Below are 26582 nucleotides of genomic sequence, written 5' to 3'. Positions count from 1 at the left end.
ATGGCCATTTGCTGTTCAAGAGCAGGTTGTATCTTTCTAAAATTGTCTTTCTTTAATTCCTTTAATGTTGAAGGAAGGGCATGATGGACTGGCTGGGGTCATTCCGAGTTTCTTCTCAAGACTTATAAGAGGATAGCCGCCAATGTGTATTGGGTGGGAATGAAGCGGGACATTCGACAATATGTTCAACAATGTTATGTGTGCGCAGAATAAATATGAGGCTCCATCACCCGATGGGTTGCTGCAGCCGCTTCCAGTTCCTAGTCAAGTTTGGGAAAATGTGTCCATGGACTTCGTCGAAGGGTTACCTAAGTCAATTGGGATGGATACTATCTTGGTGGTTGTGGATCGACTAAATAAGTACAGACACTTTATTGCCTTGAAACACCCTTTTACAGTGGCTAGCGTTGCGGGAATTTTTGTGTAGGAGATTGTGCGGTTACATGGGGTTCCAAGTTCTATAGTTTCTAATAGAGATAGAATTTTTGTTAGCCATTTTTAGAAGAGTTGTTTAGGCTGCAAGGCACTCAATTGAGAAGAAGCACATCCAACCACCCTCAGTCCGATGGCAAAATGGAGGTTTTAAATCACACCTTAGAGACGTACCTTCGATGCTTTTCTTCCTCCAAGCCTAAGGCATGGTGCAGCTGGCTGCCATGGGCAGAATATTGGTATAACACATCCTTCCATGTCTCCTCTAGACTGACTCCGTTCCAAATAGTTTATGAGCATGAACCTCCCCCACTGTTGAGGTTCGAGAAGGGCACCATGGTTGTTTCAACGATTGAACAATAGTTGTTGGAGAGGGATTCTGTTTTGGAAGAGTTGCAGTCCCAACTGTTGCGTACGCAAGCAATGATGAAGGAAACAATAGATAAAAGAAGTAGGGATGTGAAATTCGAGGTGGGTGACCTGGTTTATGTTAAAATTTGCCCCTACAGGCAGAAAACATTGGCTACTCGAATGAACGAGAAGTTGTCACCTAAGTTCTACGAGCCCTTTACAATGGAGAAAAGGATCGAAAAGGTGGCCTACAAGCTGTCCCTACCACCTTCTTGTGGGATCCACCCCGTATTCCATATCTCCCAGCTTCGCAAAGCGGAAGGAACGTGCAGGAAACTACCGAATTTCCTGACTAATTAACAATTGAGTGGGAAATAAAGGTGCATCCAGAATTTTTTGTTGGGTGTAAGGCCGGGCTAGGGAAAGAATCTACGGAACCTTGAGGTCCTGATATAATGGAAGGGGTTACCACCCCTAGAAGCCACCTGGGAATCCTATCATCAAATCCTGCATCAATTTCTTGAATTTCACCTTGAGGATAAGGTGAAACTTGTGGGCGAGTATTGTTAGGACTCCCATTAGTCTCACCTATCAAAGCAGGCGTAAAAGGAGAGGAACAATAGGGGCAACCAAGGGAATTGATTCAGGGCAAAAGAGTCAGAAGTTGGTTAGAGGGGAATAATCATTCACGTGGCTGAAACATAATGAGAAATAGGTATAAAAGGGGAGGGAGGAGGAGAGAGAAGGATCTGGAAAATTTGTTGAAGAAGTCATTGGAGAGTGAGGCCCTCTCGAATAGGCCTGTTTTGTTTTCTTTCCTTGTATTCGCTAACATCTATTGCTGTAAGCTACTGTAATTGAGGAGTTCCCACTGTTAAGAGCTAAAATTCAATCAATTGTGTAAGGATTCTATCAAAATTCCAGCTTACCTCACACAGGAACATGTCACTGACTCATCAAATATTATCTTCATCTAAGATGCCTTTCCTTACAAAATTCACCTTAGTATTAATATTGTTTAGTAGAAGCAACCAAATAAAAATTTCCAGTTTAGGAGGAGCAAAAGTAATCCAAATGTTCCTAACAAGCCTCAATGATTGAAGACCCCTATTGAAAACATCATTAGTTTCCGATTGTAGACATAAAGATCTAATCGAGAAGCCCCCACTTAGAACCAAAGACCAAGAGATTCTGTCCTCAGAATCGATACTGAAAGTTTGAGAGGAAATTAGGTTCACAAAATCTTCCAAATGCACAGATTCCCACTGAAATAAAGAGCGTTTCCAACTTAGATTCCAAATCCACACAAGACCTGACCAAGGCCCAATGTTAGAAATAAATTAGGTTCATAAAATCTTCCAAATGCACAGATTCCCACCGAAATAAAGAGTGTTTCCAACATAGATTCCAAATCCACACAAGACCTGACCAAGGCCCAATGTTAGAAATACAACAACCTTTAACTTCAGAAATCTGAAAAAGCCTTGGAAACCTCACCTTAACACAGGCCGGCCAGCCACTTATTTTCCCAACAATGCACATGGTCCCCATTTTCAACAGAAGACCTAAGACTACTTCAACCACTGTTCTAACCAGCCAAGATTGCAGACAAGTTAACCGTTCATCTAATAGCTTAAGCTTTTCAATGAGAAGGTGATTAACAATTCAAAATTATTCACATGCCACATTGGTGAATTTACAAAGGAACTTCATAATCTCTTGGGAAAAGTATCCATTAAGGCAATACCTGGCAGAAATTAATCATCCTTTTCTCAGAAAAACCATAAATGATAGGTATATTACTTGGTTCCATAAACCAAGTAATTCATATTTCACAAAATGTTGACCCATTTTCTATTTTTCATGAATCAATTCCAAATCAGAAGTTTGTTGTTGGGAGGTCTTGGATCCTATTACTTGGTCACCATAAACCAAAAGCCAACTTCAGCTAACACTTTGGTGTGAGGATCTGTGTGTTAAAAGCACTTTCCTAGCTAGCACCCACTAGGTAGTATCCCATGTTGGCTTTGATACCACATGCAACATTATGAGTCCTCACTCAAAAAGTGCTAGTTGAAGTTAACTTTGGGATTCATGGGGTTAAGTAATATACCCAAGACCTCCCTGGTAACTATTGATGTGGGATTGGCTCATTAGATTGTTCAATATAACCACCATGGCAGGACAAACAATAAAATGGCTTCTCTAACTCTCTTTCAACACTATTAAGAGCTTTATCCCCTTTCATTCAATTGTTGAAAGCAAAATGGTGCATTTAACTTTGTTTTATATTGCTTTCTTATATTCTAGCACAAATCAGATTGTGTTTAAACTTGTCGACCGTCATCATATGGTTCATGTCATGATGCCAAATGATTGATTTTTTGTTTTTTGTTTTTTATTTTGGTAGCAACAGTAAAATTGCTCCTCTACGACAAAAAGATCACAGGTACAAGTTGTAGAAACAGCCTTGCCAAGAAACAGTAAGACTGTATAAAATCAATTCTCCCCCCAACTCTTGCAAAGCAAGGAACCTTGTGTGTGTCACAAGCCTAATGGCATAAGTGTAATAAACCTATAGATGCATAGCTATAGCTGTAATAACATAAGCATGTGATTGGCGGTGCCGCCTATGCCACTTGTAGGCAATCAGTTACAATAATAACCAGGAGGGTTAGCCTATAAAAGGCAGTGTATATGAGGATGGGATCTATCAATGAATACATTTGGATCTTTCCCTCTCTTCTCTCTCTCTAATTCAAATTCTCCCTCCCTTTCTCTTTCTTAAAATCCTCGGCTCTTCTAGAATTGCCCAAGTCTCAGATTCGAGACTTGACAATTGGTATCAGAGCTAACGGCCTCGGCATTGTTTGTGGACGGAATTGCGCAGCAGAAGATGGCGGAAGGAACGAGACTCAAACAATTGGAAACCAGAATGTAAGCGCTGGAGTTCGGAATGTCGCAGACACACGAAGCTATCACCCAAAGTAGGGAAGACGTGGCTGCAATGCGAGGAGGAGTGCGAGAGGAATTGGCGACTTCTCGTGAGGATATGCAACACGAGCTGGAGAGGCATAGAGAAACGATGGATCAGTTTGGTCAAAGGATCAATAGCATGTTTAATATGCTCTCGTCCTTACCACAATTCCGTTTGCAAACGGAATTTCCCTCGCGATCGGGAGTTGGACCGAATTCGAATGGATCTGGAATACTTCCGAGACCTCCGGGAGAAGTGGAGTCGGAAGGAGTGCAAGGAATTGAGATGGATCCTCAGGTAAGAGATTTTCATTTACAATCTGGTACTCACACGCCAATGCCAAGGTTGGAGATACCATTGTTTGATGGAACAAGGCCAAGGTAGTGGATCTGCCGGTGTGAACGTTTCTTCCAATACTATAATGTGGCTGAGCCACAGCAAATTACATTGGCCACAGCCTATCTTAATGATACGGCTAATTCCTGGTTTCAAGGATGGTCCAGGTACTGAGGACTCGGGGTGAGATGGATTGAATTTGCTGAAAAATTGTGTAGGCGATTTGGAGAGAAGAATATGGCAGATGTAATAGAAGAATTCAATAAACTTCAGTAGGAGGGGGCTGTAACAGAGTATCTAGAAAAGTTCGAAGAGCTAGGAGCCTTAATGTGGAATGCTCAGCCGACACTTACTGAGCAATATTTTGTGTCCAGCTTTATTAGTGGGCTTAAGGATGAGTTGAGATCAATGGTGAAGATGATGATGCCAATCACAGTTAGACAAGCGGCAGAAAAAGCCAGATTACAAGAACTGACGTTAGAAGCAATCTACAAAAGGAATAGGGCCTCCTCTCGTACGAGTCCACTAATCAGTTTACCCCCTAGTGGACACACTAGAGAGATAGGAGCGATAGGGAGTACAGGTCCACCGAGAGGAAATCAGCAAGCCCTGGTTATCAGAAACCCCACTATGGAGTAAGGAGGCAGATGCGACTATGTTTCAAATGTGGAGACCCTTATAGTCCTGGCCACCAATGTAGAAGGCAACTACTGAATATGGAAGGAGGTGAGGAGAAAATACTAGAGAAAGAGCAAGCAGACCCTGAAGAAACAGAGGAGGAGAGCCCCCAATGTGATCCTGCCGATGAAGGAGGGGAAATTTCGTTTCACGCACTTAAAGGGGGACATGCGGGGCAAATCATTAAGGTTGAAGGAAGAGTGGGCAAGAGAAGGATAATGGTGCTGATTGACAGTGGCAGCACCCACAGCTTCCTCAATGGAGCAACTGCCACTGAATTAGGTTGCACACTCGTGAATACTGCCCCCTTATCCGTAACTATAGCCAACGGCAATAAAATGTATAGCAACTACAAGAGTGTGGGGTTTAAATGGCTGATGCAAGCGAAAGAGTTCCCTACGAATTTGAGAATTTTGGAGCTAGGAGGCTATGACATTGTCCTTGGGGTGGATTGAATGAGGACAGTCCGCCCGCTGACTTTTGACTTCAACAAATTGGAAGTCACACTAGATTTGAAGGGAAGGAAGCTGACCTTGAAAGGGTGCCTCGAGGCAGGGGAATGCAAGATGATCACAAGAAAAAGGTTACAGAAACTGTTACTGAAAGGGAAAGAGAAGATATCCCAGATGTTCTCCATTCGAGCCATGGAGAAGGATGATTAGGAAGGCCTTACCGCCACGGACCTCTTTGCAAAGGTAACCTTTCCTACTATATTACGCCCATTGCTTATGGAATTCAAGGAATTATTTGCGGAACCATACACCCTACTCCCAAACCGCCTGTTTAATCATACTATACCTTTGAAACCCAACTCTGAGCCCGTAAACACCCGAGCCTACCGTTACCCCCCCTTATCAGAAGGCTGAAATTGAAAAACAGGTCAGAAGCATGCTCCACGCTTCCATTATCCAACCTAGTCAAAGCCCTTTCGCATCTCCCGTACTTCTCGTCATAAAGAAGGACGGTACTTGGCGCTTTTACATAGACTATAGACAGCTAAATGACCTTACTATGAAAAACAAATTCCCCATTCCCTTGATTGAAGATCTACTCGATGAATTAAATGGGGCTGCCATATTTACTAAATTAGATCTGAGGGCAAGGTATCATCAAATCAGGATGAACCCTATCGACATCCATAAAACAGCCTTCAGAACACACCAAGGCCTCTATGAATTTCGGGTGATGCAATTTGGACTCACCAATGCCCCAGCCACTTTTCAGGCCCTTATGAACCACTTATTCGCCCCATACTTGCGAAAATTTATCCTAGTATTCTTTGATGACATTTTAGTTTACAACCCTAACCTCAAACAACACCTATCCCACCTTAAAACCACATTTGAAATCCTGAAATTTAACCGGCTGTTTGTTAAACTCTCCAAGTGTTCCTTTGCAAAGAATGAGGTGGATTATCTAGGGTATATCATTTCTGGCCAAGGAGTCAGTACAGACACTAGTAAAGTTGCAGCAATGTTGGAATGGGCTAAGCCTTCGTCTATAAGGGAGCTAAGGGGATTTCTTGGTTAACAGGGTATTATAGGAGGTTTATACAAAATTATGGAGTGATCAATAAGCCATTGACTGAATTACTCAAAAAGAACAATTTCAAATGGAATTCCCAGGCTGAAGATGCTTTCAACACCCTTAAGAAGGCAATGACACAAGCCCCGGTTCTGGCATTACCGGATTTCTCTAAGGCCTTTGTGGTGGACACCGATGCATGCAACATTGGGGTAGGGGTAGTGCTGACACAAGAAGGAAGACCCTTAGCCTATATCAGCCAAGCACTGGCTGCTCGGCACCGGGGGCTGAGTATGTATTAAAAAGAGTTGCTAGCCATGATTATAGCTATCGACAAATGGAGACACTATTTGGAAGGAGCCCCCTTCATAATATGGACCGACCATGACAGCCTAAGACACCTTCTACAACAGAAATTGCATACACGCCTGAAACGGAAGGGAATATCAAAACTGTTGGGCCTGAATTATGTGATACAGTATAAAAAGGGGAAGGAGAACATTGTGGCAGATGCTCTGTCGCGAAGAACAGAAGAAGGGGAATGTAAAGCCATTACAACAGTGGTGCCTGATTGGGTCAAGGAAGTTACTGAAAGCTATGAAAAGTCCGAATGGATTAAGTCCCTCCAAACTCAATTGGCAGTTCGGCATACCAATGACCAAGGGTATTCTATGTCCAATAGCCTAATCAAGTTTAAGGGCAGATTAGTTGTGGGGGATGACAAGGAACTAAAATCCAAAATCTTACAAGCACTACATAGTTCTCCATTAGGCGGGTACTCAGGGGTTCGAGCTACTTACTACCGCGTTCGGCAAATGTTCTTTTGACCAAGCCTCAAAAAGAAGTTATGGAGTTTGTGGCAACTTGTATGACATGCCAACGCTGCAAACATGAACAAGTGGCTTATCTAGGATTGTTACAACCACTAGCTATACCGGATCAAGTGTGGGAGGAGATATCTATGGATTTTATCGAGGGCTTACCCAAGTCAGAAGGCCGAAATGAGATCCTAGTGGTGGTTGACAGGCTGACCAAATTTGCTCACTTCATTGGCCTCACACATCCATTCACAGCCCAGGAAATTGCCCGAGTGTTCATTGATACAATGGCCAAACTACATGGATTACCTAAATCCATTGTCTCGATTAAAGACAAAATATTTACCAGTCACTTCTGGCAAGAATTGTTCAAGAACCTAGGGATGAGTCTACATATGTCATCAGCATACCATCCTCAGTCAAATGGGCAGACCAAAAGAGTCAATCAATGTTTGGAATCTTACTTGCGATGTATGTGCTTTGCTCGACCTAAGAGTTGGGGTAAGTGGCTATCCTTAGCTCAGCGGTGGTACAATACAACTTACCACAACACCATCAAGAAGACTCTTTTTGAGGCTCTATTCGGATACCAGACACCTACAATGCCCGCCATGGCTGGTATCAATAGGGCACAATCTAACGCAGTAGAGAATTTGCAAGACAGACAGGAGATGATTTCACTACTCAAGCAAGAGCTGGCTACCGCTAACAACAGGATGAAGCAGGATGCGGACCGCAAACGAAGTGATCGAAACTTTGAAGTAGGCGATCAAGTCTTTCTAAAGGTCAGACACTTCCTGCAACCCTCATTCTCTGCTGCCACCCCCCACCAAGCTCAGTCCTAAGTACTTCGGACCATTTCGCATCGTGGAACGGGTGGGTCAAGTTGCCTACAAGCTACAGTTACCTCCCAACGTGGACTACCATCCCGTATTTCATGAGTCTCTCCTGAAGAAGTACATCGAACCTAATGCTACTGTGAGCCCAGATCTGCCTCCTGCCGCTGCAGAGGCCGACGGCGCAGTGGAACCACTAGCTATCATCGACAGACGGGTAGTCCATCAGGGCCCCTTGCCCCTCATCCAAGTGTTGGTCCAGTGGTCCAATCGGCACCCTGAGAATAGCACTTGGGAATACCCACCCCAACTGTTGAATCAATTTCCACGAGCTGCTCAACTACTCACCTTCCTTGGGGACAAGGAAGATTTTTAGGGGCCGGGATTGTCACAAGCCTAATGGCATAAGTGTAATAAACCTATAGATGCATAGCTATAGCTGTAATAACATAAGCATATGATTGGCGGTGCCGCCTATGCCACTTGTAGGCAATCAGTTACAATAACAACCAGGAGGGTTAGCCTATAAAAGGCAGTGTATATGAGGATGGGATCTATCAATGAATACATTCGGATCTTTCCCTCTGTAATTTCTTTCCCTCTCTTCTCTTTCTCTCTAATTCAAATTCTCCCTCCCTTTCTCTTTCTTAAAATCCTCAGCTCTTCTAGAATTGCCCAAGTCTCAGATTCGAGACTTGACAGTGTGCTAAGGGCATCTCTTTTTTAAAACTTTTTGTTGGATACGCAGATAAGAATTAACACCAAGAACATCTTATACGGGTAAATCTTGTAAAAGAACAGATAGGAAACAAGAAGTTGACACTATGCACAATCAAAATTAAAATGTCATCTATGAACTGCACGAGGGAGGGCAAACAAAAGGGGGGATCCAAATTTACCGAAGAAAAACAAAATAAATAATGTTTCCCTTTAAACAAAAAATAGGACTCTTTAAGCTCTCAAATGTTCTTCTCTCTCCAGTCATATACACTGTGAAATAGAAAAGGGGAAACAAAGACCAAACTGTCCAACAGCCAGCCCCTTGAACAGATGCGTCTTTAGGTACACAAAAAATACAAATTTGAGGCCAGCAAAGCTTTGGCAATTTAGTTAACAAAATCCATGTTGGGCAGTATACACCATGTGACATTGACATACATTCAGGATAAAAGAGTTGAAAGATATAATGATGGGGAAATTTGAACCCACCATCTATGAAAAAGCATTAGTTGGTTGAAATCAACAAACCAATTCATGAGCTTGCTCAAAATTTTGAAACATGGTACTAAGCTTTTCTAAAACCAGATTGAGTACATCAAGATCCATGACCCAGACATAGGCATATCAATGGCTGTTCCACCTAGTGCTTTCACTGGCTGCAGGCGGGAAGACAACATATTCGAGAAGTTAATTGGCAAGTAAACAAGGAAATAAATTGATGCAATTATCCATGTAAAAAAAAAAAAAAGAGAGCAAGGGGATGGCTGTGTGCCAATATGACCCTCAAAAAGCAATGAAGTCTTTTGCACTGAGGATGCCCTTTATAAAGAAAAATAAAAAGAAAACTGAAAGAACAAAAAAATTGCAAACAATGGCTGAAGAAAAAGGGACGCATATGTTTCTCGTGCAAATCACCTAGTTACACAAGGTAGTATGAGTTCAAGACAGATGAAAGTATTTGAACAAAAGTTTTATCGAATGAATACCTTCCTTCATTTTTATTCAAGCAATCAGAATATACAATATATAGAGAAGAATCATTAAGATCCCATTATTCTTTATAGGATATACAAGAATAGGACACTACAAAAAATAGGAACAGAAAGTTGACCTGAATCAATTCCTCTAACAGCATTTAACAAATATTCTAACAAGTACACCGCAATACAACAATGGGTGGGAAAGAGATACCTTCAGATGCAGCAATTGGGAAGTGTAGACCCGCTTCAAGTACTCAGACAAAAGCTGTCCAAGAGCATCAGTACTAGGAGGTGTTGCAGCACCAAGTCCAGCCATCCAACCATCCATTATTGCAGTTGAAAGAAGTTCTAATTGACCTGTCGCTCCCCCAACAATATCATCTCCAGTGACAGAAAGGAACTCAAAGTTCTCCGCAAGCCAAGACCTGATTTGGCGCTGCAGCTCACCAGCTGGAGTATGAACAAACAAAGCAGCAAGAGCCTTGTTCCCAACAGCAAAACTTTTAGCTTCCTCAGTTATTTCCCTTAGCTTTCCTCCAGTTACATGCTGTCTCCATGTTTCCTGCTCGTTGCAAGTTGAAAATATCACAAATGAAGAGACAGGCATAATGTTTAAAGCAATCAAAATTAAGAAGAGATAAAGGGCATAAATGAGTTAAAGGAGCAAGTCAAATGTGGATAAAAATAAAGAAACACTATCAAAGAATAGTTAATAGAGGGATTTACCAAACAAACTCAGAAGAATAAATCAGCAATGAAAACACTTATACTCTTTCAGATAATCTGAAACATGACAGCAAAAGCATTTCCAGTACCTTCTCATGCATACTCAGATGCATATGCAGGAACACTTATAACATAGAGCACAATGGGATATAAAAGCACAAACATTTTTTCCTAAAGTTTTATTTATTATGAGGGTAGGCAATCTCTAATTATAGAGTTTTCCCATTATAAGAGCAAAGGAGAAGATGAAGGGAGGGAGGGGGAAAGAGGAAGCCATCACCAGACGCAGATAGAGAAAAAGACAAAGTCACACATCAGAAATGCCTAGCGGCAGGGTATATTTATAGGACTGGTAAGAAACAGATGCAAGCAAGACAGGTATGAGGAAGTTCAAAGCTGCTGTCCTGATAGGTGCTAAGTACTTGAGTCCGAATGCTAGTTAACTCAGGCTCAGTTCATTCATACGTTGCCAGGTTGAACCAAAAAAGTGAAATTAGCGAAAAAAGGGAAAAATTAAGGGGAAAAAAAACAAGAAAGGGCCATTGGATGGTGGTTAGAGTAAACATAATGATATAAAAGATAAAATTAGCCCTCCATCTAAAAGCTTAAGACGGTGGTTAATAATTCAACATGGTATCAAAGCAAAAAAAAGTCTTGAATTCAAACCTCACCGCTAACCCAATATTTAAATAACTGCACGTGTTTGGACTAGTTATAGAATAAAGTCTGGCCACACAAGAGGGAGCAGAGTAAAAATAATAATATAAAAAATAAAGTTAGCCCTCTATCTACTAGGTTAAGCTTTTAGATGGATAATGGTTAACAATTCAACATTAAGAACCCCATTGTGCCTTATAACATGTCCATTGTGCATTTAACTTATTGGCACATGTTCATTGTCTATGTCCAAAAATTAGTAGTAGTAATAATAATAACAACTGACATGATCACATGGCTTTTGGTGTGTTTGACATATACCCTTGACTCGAGTATCCATCAAGAATACTTACCTAATACGCATAAGATATAGGTGCAAAACCTGAAATGACGTGGTTTTGCTTCCTAGGATATCTTCGGTAGTAGCAATAGCTTTCATCACCCATCTCCCCTATTCCCCCTTCTACTTTCCCTTGCCCAAATATTGAAAAAATGAATAAATGAAAGACTAAACAAAGAAACAAACTAAGGCAGCAAAAGTAGGGAACATAAAAGCAGGCAAAACTAAGATACTGTTACAGGCAAACTTGTCAAAAGAATGGAATAAGATCCTCACAGCCAAGAGTGTTAGAGCAGACATGAACTGAAGATAATAGTTAACCCATTTCCCACCCCTCTGCTATCGTTCTACCAATCACTTGAAAAAGAAAGTGAAAATTTTAAGATTGGCATTTTTAGATAGATTTGTTTGGGTAAAATAAGGAGGGTTTAATACAGCACAATGAGAGAGAGGGAGGGGAGGGGAGAGAATGTTGTACAAAATTCACCTGATCAATTCCACGCATCTTCAAAACAACGGAAGATAACTTGGATTTCTTTTCTGGCTTTATATTTACTTTAAAGCTTTGAATCTGCTCATCAATGAGAGAATTCCTGTTTGGATCATAACGCACAGGAGACCTCCCAGGGCTGCTACCCCCGACTGGAGCTTCTGCTGCGTCCTGTATTAGCCTTCTGTAGAAATCGCTCAACAGGACATGCCTAACATGGAAGGAAGAAACACCCTTAAATTCAAACCAGCGCATGTGAATCACTAGCGGTATGAGAAGAAAAAAAAAAAATGGCTAATGTCCTTTACCTTGATTGATTGCAGTTCTGGAGATCGAGCAAGCAAAGATCTTATATACAAAATCCTGACACGTGAAACAAGCATGGTGTCCATCACCCTCTTTGGCTCCATCTTATGGATGAAAGAGAAAACAGCATCTCTTATTTCGGCAAGTATTTCATGCTCTCTTGAAGCACCTGCTTTAATTACCGCTGCTAAAACCTGCATTATTGTAATAACAACACCAAATGATCATGGGTACCCCAGTGTTTGAAAATAGTAACTATTTTCAACCTTCAACCTGTCTCTCAATAAGCAACAAACTGTCAGTCAACCAACAGTATGTTTGACCCTAGATCAACAAAGCTAAGCAAAAGATGAAGAAGATCTCCTATATAAGCATCCGGTATGAAACACAGACAGTTTCTAGGTAAGGCAGCTTATTGCAATAACAGCAACACATAATCATAGGTACCCTAATGTTCAAAAATAGTAACCATTTTCAACCTTCAATCTCTCTTCATAAGTAATGAGCTGTCAGTCAATGTATGCTTGACACCATATGAACAAAGTTAAGCAAAAGATGAAGAAGAATCTCCTATATAAGTATCCAATATGAAACACACAGACAGTTTCTAGGCAAGGCAGCTTAGTTCTCAAACCCAACTCTCATCCTCTCTACTGACCGGCCATGGCATTAAAAAAATCAACTCAATCGACCTCTAAGCATAATTACTTTTCCCCACTTTTGTGAAAAAAGAACACATTTCCTTGAGTCTAATGTAAAAAATTGTCAACACATTGCCCCATTCAATGGTTAAAGTGGAATACCTTGGATTTAACTTTTTTCACTATTCAATACTGAAATGGTCTTGATACGAGAGCAAACAAGAAAAAATGCCTTCAGTTATAGCTTTGGAAGAAATCAGAACTAAAATCCCTAAAGGTTAAACTCCTTTCTGGGATTAAATTAGAAGTTGAGGTGAGAGCTTCAACTATGCACAAAAGCATCATGCCAAATGCATCTTTTTAATACTTATTTTTATTAGGTTTCAACATCATTCTGATGCTTCTTTTAAGTCAGTTTCAACCCCAAAATGATATGATGACGGAGATATTAAGCATACCAGCATCAGAAGCTTGTTTGCACCATCTGAAATGACAGCAAGACTGTCACATTGCTCAGGATCAAAATCATTCAGGGCAGCAGTAAGGTATTCTCCTGCTGGGGTTGTCTTGACCTTCTCGATGCCTGATTTAACCAAAGCTATGGTACCCTCAGCCTTCTCCGGGGCCAAAGGCAAAGGGGCAATATTCATAGGACCTCCTTTATCAGTACCATTCCTGTCAAAAATAAATTCAAAATAGAGAGTAAAAAACCCCAAAATTTCTAAAATATAATCGAAAAGCAAAGAACTACAATCATTGAAGAAACTATACCTCCCAAGGTCCCAATCCTGAACATTAGCTGATCCCTCGGGCAATGGACTAGACACCTGAAAAGGGAAACACGAAAATGAGAAATGTAACAACTGGACTTAGCAAAAAAGGGAATATAACAACTGAAAGATGAGAAGTAGAAGGCACACACATCTAAAGAAAATTTACTCCAAAGCCAAAAAGAAACAGATCAAATGTGGGCCCCCCTTTTTTAAATATTTGCTACTATCACCAAGATCCGCACCAATGGCCGCTTTGCCCAGGCTCACACCCAAGGTTTTGCAGCAACCACTGCACCCCACTACTGACATACTTGCTACTATCCTAGCAGACTAGAGGACACAAAACTACCATGATACAATCCCTCAAACCCACCTTCTGTCCACCTACTCACATACTGCTTAAACAGACTTCAAAAGAGCAATTTATCAGACCAAACATCAAATTTTCATTTTCATCTACTTGTCTTTGCAGGACCATGAGTATAAACTTGAGAAAAATCCATTCAAAAATTGATAAATAAGGGGGCAATAAACTTGACCACAAACAGGATCCTTGCAAGTGGAGTCTGTCGGCTTTAAGTCCTAGCACAAACATATTGCAAAAAGCAGCAATGAAATAATAGTAGAAACTGAAGCAGCACATCAGGCCTTCAATTTAAAAGTGCTTAATTCTTAAAAATGAAATTATATTTCCAATACACTTGCTTAGAAAGTAAAACATTGAAAGGAAGGGAACTAAAGGTTTGACATTTCTTCTTCCATCCTTCAGTTTCCTTAACTTTATCAGCTTAAAGCATTTTTAATGAAATCTCCTTTACAAATTTTAATTAACCCTAATGCCTTACCCTGCCTTTCAGACCTTTCAATTTCACACAAAAACAACAAAAAAGAAAAGCTTACTTCTAGATATTCCATTTATTTTATTTCTATTTATTTGTCCAAGTAATTGCAACCTATAATTTTTGAACAAGCAAACAATGAGCCCGCTCAATCACCCAAGCTGTTCGCTACAAAATCGATCTGGTATTTAGCTAAGCATCAAATGCCATCATACTTGCGCCAAGCTAAACAAAATCTAATATCACCTACACACCATGCTAAATACTTATTATTAGAATAAAAGATTGTGTAAAAGGAGAAACACAGTACAAAAATTGCTAGAGTTACTACTTAAAATATTTAAAAAATAAAAGAATATTAAAAAAAGGATATATTAGGAACAATCTCAGTCAATGAACAACAAGGTGACAGCTATTCACTAAAAAGTGAATGGATACAATGGAGAGAAATAATAAAATATATAAGGGAGTAAATCAGTGAGAGATAATCAGAAGGATGTCAATATGTATTTATAGACTTGAAAAAAACCTTATGACAGTCCATGGAGAAGTCTTTAGAGGAGGATTTTAGATAAGAAAAGAGTCCGAATTGCTCTTATTATTAAGACATGTATCATCAAACAAAAAATGTGTTAGAACTTTTAGAGCACATACAACACAATATATGAAGCCTTTATTCCACTATTAGAGGTTAACTACATGAATGAATTCTAACTCATCAGTCATTTCTATCTGTGGCCTTATCATTTGTAAGGTCAATGATAGGAACCCAATTAGAAGAATTCAAACAGCAAGCAATTATCGACAACTATCAGAATTCCTAGCCAACAAATTAACAAAATGAAAAAAGAAAGTGGACTTTCGAGAGGTCCACACTCTCTCAATATCCTTACTAAGATATTCCCCCCTTCTACTCTATTTGCTTCTCTTATTTATAGGAATATGTTGCCCTCATATGCCCCCCTCTCTTTGCTCTTCCCATTCTACCCTTTAAATGAATTTGTTAGTCTACACATGCACCAATTGGCCTTCTCCTATTTCAATTCCTATTATGTCCTTATTGCTGATAGCGGAATATTATGGGCTGCCTATCAATACTCCCCCCCCCCCAAACTTTCACCTTGTCCTCAAGGTGAAAAACAGGGAACTGTTGTAAGGTTCTTAGGTGGTCCAGGACCCAATTGGGCGGGGAGTATGTGAATCTTGTCGTCAATTTGCTAGGCTGCTTTTGTGATTTGCGATAGACCCGATGGCTGTAACACCCTAACTTCTGCCCTGATTTTTGGCTTCAACCTGGTAACAAATGTGCCCTCCAGTATAGTCACTGAAACTTCTCCCACCAAGGCTGCCAAAATCTCAAAGAGGAGGCGATATTCCCACACTTCCGGCCACCAATTTCCTCCAATTCCACCCTCGAACTCCCTGCCCATTTCGATTCCAGGTGATCCCTCGGAATTCTAGGTAAATTCCGAAGGTCTACCTCCCTCCTTCGCTTTGCTCTTCCACTCTCGCTCTTGATCCGCCCGCTTTGTCCTCGAGTATGTGACCTGGTCCAGCCTGATTGCTACATTCCTTTCCATCGATTGCACCTCCCCTCTTATGGCGTCGACTCCCTTCTGCATCCCAACTCTGTCCAACAAATTCACCATTGGGATCGTTAGCCAGTTTCTCAGCAGCCCCTTTAGCTCTTCCCAGCTTCTCACTCTTCATCTCCATTGCTCACGCTAGACCCATGAAAGTGCAGCATCCTCCACACACAGTGTTGTTGTGTCCGTCTTCTCTTCGTCAACCAACACCGCAACTTCCAACTCCACGGCCGGAGGCCAGTGTGATGAGGTGGGCTGGGCATCACCCATTTTTGTGCCATCATCAGAGGAGGCAATTTCACTACCTGTTGGTGATTTGAAATTGGGGACGAAGGGACCTGACCTTCGTTTGGGCCGGGGTCCAAAAATGCTTCCACGAATCACCAGATTCATCTCCTCAATTGGTTGGACTAGGTCCATCATCTGCTCCAGCTCGATCGGCCTCGACACCCTCGTCTCGGCTCGGATGACCGGCTCCATTCTATTGATAAAGTGGCCCTCCAGCAACGCCTTTGGCATGCCTGTGAGCGGTGAGGCCAAAGTCTCAAACCCAAGGCGATAGTCCTTGACAAACCCCCACTGTCGAAGGGCAAGGACCCTCTCTTCCACCGTGCCTTCATGCGCGGGCTTGAACCTATTCCTCAACATCGCCTTGAGCTCCTCCCAGCTCCTCACCCGTCGTCGTCTTCGCTCCCACTGGAACCGAGAAAAGGCAGCTCCTTCAAAACAAAGAGCCATTAAGTCTAGCTTCTCTGCATCGAACAGCTGGTTCACAATGAAGTAGCGCTTAGCCCTAAAGATCCAGCCATTTGGATCATCTCCCTCGAAGATGGGTATTTCTAGGTGTTTCCCACGATACTGCTGCCTTCCGACGCCATCGACCCAATCGCCCCCTTCGCCACTTCTCCCTCCAGCTACCGGCGTTCCCTCCCTTGACAAGGGCGAACCCGCAGGTTGGTCTTCCTCATCTCGCTTCCCCTTCCTCCCTTTCTCCCGGTCTTCCCGTCTCTCCCTGTTCTTCCTCTCCCATTCCTGCTCTTCCCACCTCGTTCTCATCCAAGCGAATCGTTCCAGCAAGCTCGCTGCCTTCTTCCCCACCGATTGAACCACACCCCTCATGGCATCAAGTTCCCATTGCATGCCTTCCATCCTCCCTTCCAATTTTCCTACTTGGTCCGTCAAGTTCACCATTAGGATCGATGACGTTCTGATACCAAATTGATAGGAACCCAATTAGAAGAATTCAAACAACAAGCAATTATCAACAACTATCAGGATTCCCAGCCAAGAAATTAACAAAATGAAAAAAGAAAGTGGGCTTTCGAGAGGTCCACACTCTCCCAATATCCTTACTAAAATATTCCCCCCTTCTACTCTATTTGCTTCTCTTATTTATAGGAATATGTTGCCCTCACATGCCCCCCTCTCTTTGCTCTTCCCATTCTACCCCTTAACTGAATTTGTTATTCTGCACATGCACCAATTGGCCTTCTCCTATTTCAATTCCTATTATGTCCTTATTGTTGATAGCAGAATATTATGGGCTGCCTATCAGTCAACTTGTAGAGAAGATACTGCAACTTTTTCAATTACAATTGAATTTTATCAAGGATCTGCACTAAGCCCTTATCTATTCACTTTTGTAATGGATGACCCTAGTAACTGCATCCAAGAAAAAATGCTCGGTGTATGTTATTTGCAGAAAATATTGAATTTGTGGATGAAACAAAGGAATGCATGAGCACTATATCTGAATTATGGAGGAACACTTCAAAATCTAAAGGTTTCAAGGTGAGCAAATCAAAAACTGAATATATAAATGTAAGTTTAGTAAAAATAGGACTGTGAATGATATCATGGTGAGACTTGAAGATCAAATTATTCCTATAAAGGATCAATTTGACATAAAAAAAAAAAAAACTCAGGATGTTGATTTATGAGTTTTATCAAACGGCTATAAAACCATAATTTTTGCATGGCTCCAAATGTGAGACATTTAAGTACTAATACATACAAAATATGAGGGTAAGTAATATGAGAACATTATGGTTATTGTGCAGACAAGAAAAAAGACAGAATTAGGCACGATCTGTAACAAGGTTAGATTTGCACCTATTGACAATAAGATACAAGAGATACGATAAAGATCATCTTGACATGTGAGAAGAAATCCAACAGACATGCAAGCAAAGCAAGTGGATGAAATGGAAAAGGTTCATAGCAAAAGACAGGAAAACCAAACGAGACTAGGTAGGAAACCCTTACGCATAAGATGGGATATAATGGCCTTACAAAAGATATGCTCATGAATACAGATATTTGAACAATCATTAGCTGACCCTACCTAGTGGGATTAATGATTGGGATGATGATGATGACAACATTATGCTCATAAAAGACTAGACATGTTAGTTGTTTTGTTATTTGGTACAAGTTGGTAAAGGCCATATCTTAGCTTAGATTTATACAATTTATTCATTACAACTACCCCCCCCCCCCCCCACACCAGCCCAAAAAAAAAAAAATTCTTTCTCTTAATTTCTTGATAAGTAACAACAAATTTGTTATAAGGGGAAAGTGAAGCACATAGCCAATATGCATGGCATATTAAGAGAGGAAGAAAAAGAGATAAAAACATATTACATATACATAGGCCTATAAAACAACAAAAAGAATCTAATTTATAAAGGATTAAAAAATAAAAATCAGCTTCAGCCCTACAAGTCATCCATATAACCATGCCCATAAAACGTACTGATCAATTTATTGATTAAGACTACTCCAGACCCCAGGTGAAATCGGGTGCCCATCAAATACAAGTGATAATATACATCTGCTCTCAAGATCTTATTCATCCTCTCATTTATGATCTCTCAAATAAAGAAGGCAATGAAACCGTAATGTTGCAAATCAAACACAACAATGAGAGAATGTCTCGCTGGGTGGGGAGGGGGGGCGATTTCCGTGTTCCTACATTCAGCTGCCTCACTTTGTGATTTCTCTGATTATTTTTCAAGTGTTGTTCAGTGATTCTTGGTCCAGAGTCTCATTGTTCACAGATTAGCTTCAGTGATTTGCTCCGGATTGGCTGTTCAACAGGTCAGCGCTCGGATCCATTGAAGCAGATCTCAAAAGTTTTCAAAATTTTGAAATTCCCGCCTCCCACTTTTTTGAATTTTTAGCGTGCATCTGGGTGAATACCCGTGAAGTTCGCCTTTGATTCTTCTCAGTGGTGGTCCCCGACCTCCATCCTTGGAGGCTCCTTGCTGTTCCAGCGCTCTTTGCTCTTGGGGGCCCCGGGCCATGTCAGACCACTGTGGGTCTTTGGACATCTAGGTGGCTGTTATTTTCTGCGGTCATCCTTCATGGCCAGTAAAGATGCTCCACCAACGGGTTTGACAGATCCAGCTGTCGAAACATGTATTAATGGCGATGCTTTATCAACAAGTGCTTCAGCTATGCCAGATAATGAGGGACCCGAATCATCCACTACCAAGTCATGCACCTTGGGGGATGAGGATACTGTCTCGGTCAACAAGGTGGAAGGGCCCAGCGAGAATAGTCCATCTGTTCCTTCTGCTCCCAAAGCTTCAGGCCCATGGGTGGGACTATTTAAGAACTCCAAGAAGCAACAAGTTCATGGTTTCGCTCTACCAAAATTTGAGAACAGTGGCGAGATGCTCGTTATTGATCCGATGGAGGTAGATAATGTTGAGAAAGCTCTGGGACATTGTTTGGTGGGCTACTTTGCTGGGAAATTCCCAGGGAAACAAGCCTTACTGAAACTATGCAGCTCGTGGAAAATCCCATACCAATATTTCCCCCATTCAAGTGGATGGCTGGTTTTCAAGTTTGGGGATGCTGAATCAAAGGACCTTGTGCTCAGGGGAGGGCCGTACTTTGCATTTGGACGTCCCTTGTTCCTAAAGGTCATGCCCAAATGTTTTGATTTTGATGAATCTCTGGATGTCCATCTGCCTCTATGGGTCAGATTTCCGGGCCTTCCTATTGACTTCTGGAATCCAACATTGCTTGGTAGGATTGCATCAAGATTGGGTGTTCCTATTGCGAGCGACAGAAACACAGCAACTAAAGAGAGGCTTTCATTTGCTCGGGCTCTTGTGGAGATTGATGTGTCTAAAGACCTGGTCCGTGAGGTCACATTTAAGATGCCGTGTGGTAAGCTTCGTCATCAGCGTGTTGTTTACGAGTACGAGCCACAATTCTGTCCTCTTTGTATGCTTTTTGGTCACACCCGTCAAAGTTGTAAGGCCAGTAAGCAAAAATCGGTTCCATCCGAGGGGCCTGTCCAAAGCCCTGAGCTGGTTCCTGTGATGGGTGATAAGATCTCAGATCCTATGCAGCAAAAGGATCCTCCATTAAAGGAGCAGGAACATATATGCGTCGAAGTCAGTGCTGATGCCTTAGTGCCGGATAAGGGTCAGCCTGATCCTACAAAGAAGAAAGCTGCCAAATCGAAGACCCCCAAGAAGAAGAATAAGAGCAATCCCTCCCCAAAAGGAAAGGAAATCTCTGATCCTTCCCAAGCGGGCAAGGTCTCAGTTCAAATGGCAGGGTCCCAACAGGAGGTGATTTTTGCCTCCACTTCTGCTGTTCCGCCTCAATCAGTCCCTCATGTGGAGCAAGCCATTGTCCTTCCTTCTTCCCAGTTGGTGCACATTGAGGACAGTGACACGGGGGGCCCATTCACCATGGTGACTTACAGGAAGAGAAGTAGTAGGCTAAGGCAGGTCCAAGAGGATCATCCGCTGAGGCAACCATGGCAGAAGTGCAGAGTCCCTTGCCCGCATCAGTGGGTCCCTCTGCTAAGGCTAAGGCCCCCAGCCTGAAGAAAAGTGTCAAGAGGGGTCCGACCCTCCGAAAGTCTTCATGATCTGTGCCAGTTGGAATATAAGAGGATTTAATATGCCTCTTAAGCATTCCGGGGTCAGGGACCTCATGAATCGTTATAACATTGCTGTTATGGGAATTTTAGAGTGTAAGCTGAATTCTGAAAAGCTTCAAAGGATCATGGCAACCAGGTTTCAAGGGTTGAGTGAGTTGAATAATTTTCACTCCCATCAAGCCGGTCGCATTCTTATTCTATGGGACTCGTCGAAGGTGGCTCTTGAGCCTATTGATATCTCTCCGCAAGTTATCCATTGCAAAGCTATCTGTAAGGTTTCCCTTATTTCCTTTTCTATTAGCTTTGTATATGCCATGCATTCTATTGTCGACAGGAGGCCATTATGGAGCAATCTTAGGGACTTTGGGGCTTTTTGTTCCTCCCCTTGGTTGGTCTTGGGTGATTTTAATAACGCTTTAAGCATCGGGGACAGATGTAATGGCTCAGAGATTACCCCCTATGAAGTCAAGGACTTTGTAGAATGTTGTGTTTCTTCAAGGCTTTCTGACTTGCAGTCCCTTGGTTGTCGCTATACTTGGTCAAACAACTCGGTGTGGAGTAAGCTTGACAGAGCCATGGTGAATAATTGCTGGATTTCCGAGGGTCTCCAAGGCTGTGCAAATTTTCTCCCGTCAGGATTCTTATCTGACCATTCCCCTTGCCTGGTCACTCTTTTCCATCCTTCTAGACCTTCCAACAGGCCGTTCCGTTTCTTCAATATGTGGGCTGATCACGATGATTTTCAAGCCCTGGTCAGCCATCATTGGTCGCATCAGTTTTTTGGGTCCAAACAGTTCATTTTTTGTAAGAAGCTTCGCAGCCTTAAGGAGCCTTTAAAGCAGCTCAACTCTGCTCATTACACCCATATTTCAGCCAGAGCTGATAAGGCTTCTTGTGATCTTAAAGTTGCTCAGCTTGCCCTGCATGATGACCCTGCCAACCATGAGCTCCAAAATAAGGTGGCTGAGTTACGAAAATCAACCAGCTTCCTTAAAAATGCTGAGAGGCAATTCCTTGGTCAGCTTGCTAAATGCAAGTACATCATGAACAGCAACAAATGCACCAAATTCTTTCACGCCCTTGTCAAGCGGAATGCCAAGAGAAATTATATTGCATCGATCACCAGGGATGATGGCTCAATTTCCTCTTCTCAGCAGCAAGTGGCCAATGAGTTCCTTTCTTATTATCAAAATTTGCTCGGTGTTTCCAGCAGCTGCCAGCCGGTTGATTTCAGTGTTTTTGATGCGGGTCCAAGAGTATCTTCTGATCAGGCTGATGCCCTTGCCAGGCCCATCTCTATGGTTGAAATTAAAGAGGCGCTTTTTGACATCGGTGATGGTAAATCTCCTGGGCCAGATGGCTTTTCTTCTTGCTTCTTCAAGAAAGCTTGGCCCACGATTGGAGTGGATTTCTCCGAAGCAATCTTGGAATTCTTCAATGCCACCTCCCTTCTTAAACAGATCAACCACACTACTATCGTGCTCATTCCGAAGTCTTCCCATTCTCCTTCAGTGGGAGATTTCAGGCCTATATCATGCTGCAATGTCACCTACAAGGTCATTTCCAAGATCTTAGCAGCGAGAATGGCCCCTGTTATGAACTCCATCATTGATCGTGCTCAGGCTGCTTTTATTGAGGGGAGGGGCTTGGTTGAGAACAAGGTTGTTAAAATCGGGATTTTAAGTGGGATCGACAAAGGGTCTATAAAATCGTATCGTAAAATCGAATCGTAAAATCGTAAGATTTTAGAGATAATTAAAAATACCCTTTAATTTTTGTAAATATATGTGTATAATAACATAATTTTGTAGAAAATAAATTAATATCATTTAATAACCTAATTATTCCTTATTATAATTCAAAAGATGATACTTTTAAAATATAGCTCAAAAACTAGCAGGTTGGTATAGGCAACTTAGAGATAAAATATAGGTAATTTAGAGGTAAAATATAGCTTAAAATTCTTTAGAGTATGCTTCCAACGTCTTCCATTAGATTTAGATTGCAATTTTTTCTTGATTTAACATTGATTAAATCAAGTAATATCCCGATTTGGAGTTGGGTGGTCCATTAATTAATTGCTTGTTTGTCTTGATTTACTTATGCAATCAATGTTAAATCAAGTAAAAATTATAATTTAAATCAAGTAAATTGGAACTTATGCAATTAATGTTAGATGCTATGTGATATTGGAACTTATGCAATCAATATTAAATCAAGTTCCAATTTAAAGGCAAAATATAACAATTCATTGCATAAGTTCCAATGTCAGATGCTATGTGACATTGAGATATTGGAAGCATCCTATAAATTACAACTTAAATCAATGGAGGTCTTTGAACCGTAAAATCGTTTGGGAATCTTTAAAACGTAAAATCGTAAAATCGTACATATAAAATCGAGATTTTATAGGATTTTATCCCAGATTAGATTTTACATGGGATTTGAATCGTTTGGGGGTCTTCGAATCGTAAAATCGTAAAATCGTACGCGTAAAATCGGGATTTTAACAACAATGGTTGAGAACATTCATCTTGCCCAAGAGCTTCTCAGGAAATATAACAGGAAGCGGATCTCTCCGCGTTGCATGATCAAAGTTGATCTTCGCAAAGCATTTGATTCCGTCAGTTGGGTCTTCATCGAGGCTGCTCTATCCGGTTTGGGTTTTCCCCAGCAATTTATTGGGTGGATCATGCAGTGCGTCTCAACCACCTCTTTTTCCCTTATGATTAATGGCAGCTTGCACGGGTTTTTCCAAGGGAGAAAAGGGCTTCGCCAAGGAGATCCTCTGTCCCCCTTCATATTCGTTTGCTGCCTTGAGTATTTTTCCAGGTGCATCAAAGTGGCAACCAATAATTCAGAATTCAATTTCCATCCCAAGTGTGGTGATCAGAGGATCACGCATCTAGCTTTTGCGGATGACCTGCTTCTTATGGCAAGGGGTGACCCCATTTCTATAAAAATTCTCATGGACTGCCTCAATGGATTTGGGGCTGTTTCAGGCCTCTCAGCAAATGCCCTTAAATCCAGCCTATACACTGCTGGCATAGCGGGTCCCGATCTTGAAGATATTCGAAGCCTAACTGGTTTTCCCAATGGGTCCATGCCATTTAGATATCTTGGTATCCCTTTGCGGCTGAAAAGCTCAAAGTCTCACATTATGCCCCGTTTGTGGACAAAATGGCAGCCTTCACCAGTGCATGGTCTTCCGCCTCTCTATCTTACGCTGGCAGGGCAGAATTAATTTGTGCTGTGCTTCAAGGTGTAGAGAGTTTTTGGCTCTCCATCCTGCCTATTCCTTCAGCGGTTATTGTTCGCATCATCCGTTTATGCCGTGAATTCCTTTGGAACTCCAAGCACCCTCTTGTGCCTTGGAAAGACATCTGTTTGCCTAAAAAAGAAGGTGGTCTCGGTTTCAAAGATATTAAAGTTTGGAACCTTGCCCTTCTTGCCAGATCTCTGTGGGACATCCATCAAAAGAAGGATTCTCTTTGGGTCAAATGGGTATCTCATGAATATCTCAAGGGACAGTCCGTGTGGGCATGGTCTAGCAGAAGTGATGACTCCTCTCTTCTTAAGAAGCTACGCTGGATAAGGGACAAAATTCTGCTAGAAGCTGGGTCTAATGATGCTGCCATAGCTCGCTTAGATAGCTGGGTCAACAATGGTCACTTCTTCATCTCGGCCGCTTATAATTTCTTTCGTGACAAAGGCCCTTTGAGGGTCTAGGCATCTGATGTATGGCACCCGAGTGTGGTGCCTAAGCATGCTTTCACCCTTTGGCTGGCTGCCAAAGCAAAGCTTCTTACGAGAGACAGGCTGCTTTATCTTGATATTGACAGAAATTGTGCACTATGTGGGACTGATGTGGAGACCAACAGTCACCTATTCTTTCAATGCCCTTTCAGCAAATCAGTTTGGGGCAGCATCCGTGAATGGTTGGGACTATCGAGGCTCATGAGCACTATTCCAAGTGCTTTAAAATGGTTAAAGAAAGAAGCTCGAGGATCATCGTGGCAAGCCAAGGTCAAGAGGATTGCTCTTGCCTGCACTGTTTACTACCTTTGGAACACAAGGAATAGGAAGATTTTTGAAGACAATATGCCTTGTATTGATTCTGTCATCCGTAGGATCAAAACACAAGTATACAGGGTCACTTTTACTTTGTATCCTCATGTTTTGATTCAGTTTGAGGCCCTCTCTATAGGTCACTGATTGTTTTCCTAGGTATGCCCAGTGTACTTGTACAGTTCTTTTGATCTTTATACATTTACCTTTGATCAAAAAAAAAAAAAAGAAGGCAATGAAACCATGGAATGGACAAATGCTAAAGAAACACTAAATGGCAAGCATTAAACTCTAGATATCACTTTCCTCTCGATGATAAATTGGAGATATTCTACCATCTCTTCAGCCACAAACATACAACACCAGAACAGGAATAGTCAATGTTTTCCACAGATCACCATCTGTAAAAATCTTTTGAATTACATGACAAGCTCGGACCTAAGAAGCATGGGTAATTCTAAGGTGGTGCATTTTCTGAAAAATATAGAGTTATTAAATTTGTGTAGAACACTAACTAAAACATAGCCTCTAATTTTTGGTTTTTCTAATAGTAAGACTGAACACCTGTAGGACACTTGGATATGTGTGACATGGAGTGAATATGCATCTCTGTTACTTAAAAGAAATTAGAACCACATTATTTTCCACATCAATCAAAAAATTAAAAGAAAAAAGAAAATAATGTGGAAACATATTGAGTTGTGAAAATACTCTTTCCAAAAAACAAAAAAGCAAAAGGATGATTGCATACAACTACGACCTTCCCCCCATCCCCCCAATCCTAGCAAAGCAGTTAGCCTCGTGCATTATAGACACCCTTTTTAATCTTTCCTCTTTATCTTTTTGATTCCAAGAATTTTGAATCATCAAGTGTAAGAATATAATGTTTTTCTCATATATTTACACAAAAAATACAGCCCTATTTATAGGGTTCAAGAATTACAACATAGGAAAGATTACAATGGCTAAAACTAGGAAAGATTGACCATACAAGAATAGGAAAGTATCCTAAAACTGATTTAGCAATTTCTGAAAAACTAAAGATGAGATTAGCTTCTAAACTAAGGATGGCTTGACTGCCAAATCTCTTTGAGATTCTAGCCAAACTTCCTTATCTTTTCCTTTGGGAATCAATATAAAGTTGTCGAATTGTTTACAGACAAAGGTTTATGAAATAAACATTCAGACTTCGTGTTTGCACCTAATGTACAAAGAGTGAAAACCAGTTTATTACTTATTTAATATATTAAAATACAAAATGTTTTTTATTTCTTTGAACTTTGAAGGAAGGTTGTTTTAGGTAGCTAATAGTTAGCATAAAAATCCTTGAATCATTTAACATGAATTATAAATGAAGACTGAAACCCAAAATTCACATAGCCAACCCCACCTTATCGAAATAAGGATTGTGATGATGATTATGGTTTCTAACATCATCATCATCATCAATTGCACCTTATCCTAACTAAGTTAGGGTTGGTGGTATGGCATTCAAAATGTCAATTAACTTCTAAAAATCACATTAACAATACAAATCCATGCAAAAGACCAACATGGAAAAATTTATTCCAAATGCCCTTCCCGACACACCCCTCTAG

At 41.2% G+C, this 26582-nt stretch overlaps 1 protein-coding gene across 8 annotated transcripts in view; it reads right to left on the bottom strand.

Annotated features, from left to right (window-relative positions):
- Positions 1–26582, bottom strand: part of LOC127803916 (kinesin-like protein KIN-14B) — a 116891-nt gene that overhangs the window by 52383 nt on the left and 37926 nt on the right. For 2 of the 8 annotated variants that reach the window (XM_052340541.1, XM_052340546.1), the window contains 2 exons: positions 13584–13639; positions 13271–13487 (listed from right to left, as the gene is read on the bottom strand). The exons of 4 other annotated variants lie outside the window; for them this stretch is intronic. In XM_052340541.1, coding sequence (XP_052196501.1) covers positions 13271–13487; positions 13584–13639 — 273 coding nt within the window. Of the gene's footprint in view, positions 1–12173; positions 12366–13270; positions 13488–13583; positions 13640–26582 lie in introns of all 8 variants that reach the window. 2 more of the 8 variants (XM_052340539.1, XM_052340542.1) reach the window with 2 other exon arrangements.

Source organism: Diospyros lotus, chromosome 6, assembly GCF_014633365.1.
Source record: "Diospyros lotus cultivar Yz01 chromosome 6, ASM1463336v1, whole genome shotgun sequence".
Classification (NCBI taxonomy): Eukaryota; Viridiplantae; Streptophyta; class Magnoliopsida; order Ericales; family Ebenaceae; genus Diospyros; species Diospyros lotus.
The sequence above is the reverse complement of the archived record's forward strand: the minus strand, read 5'-3'. Positions and strand labels throughout refer to the sequence as shown.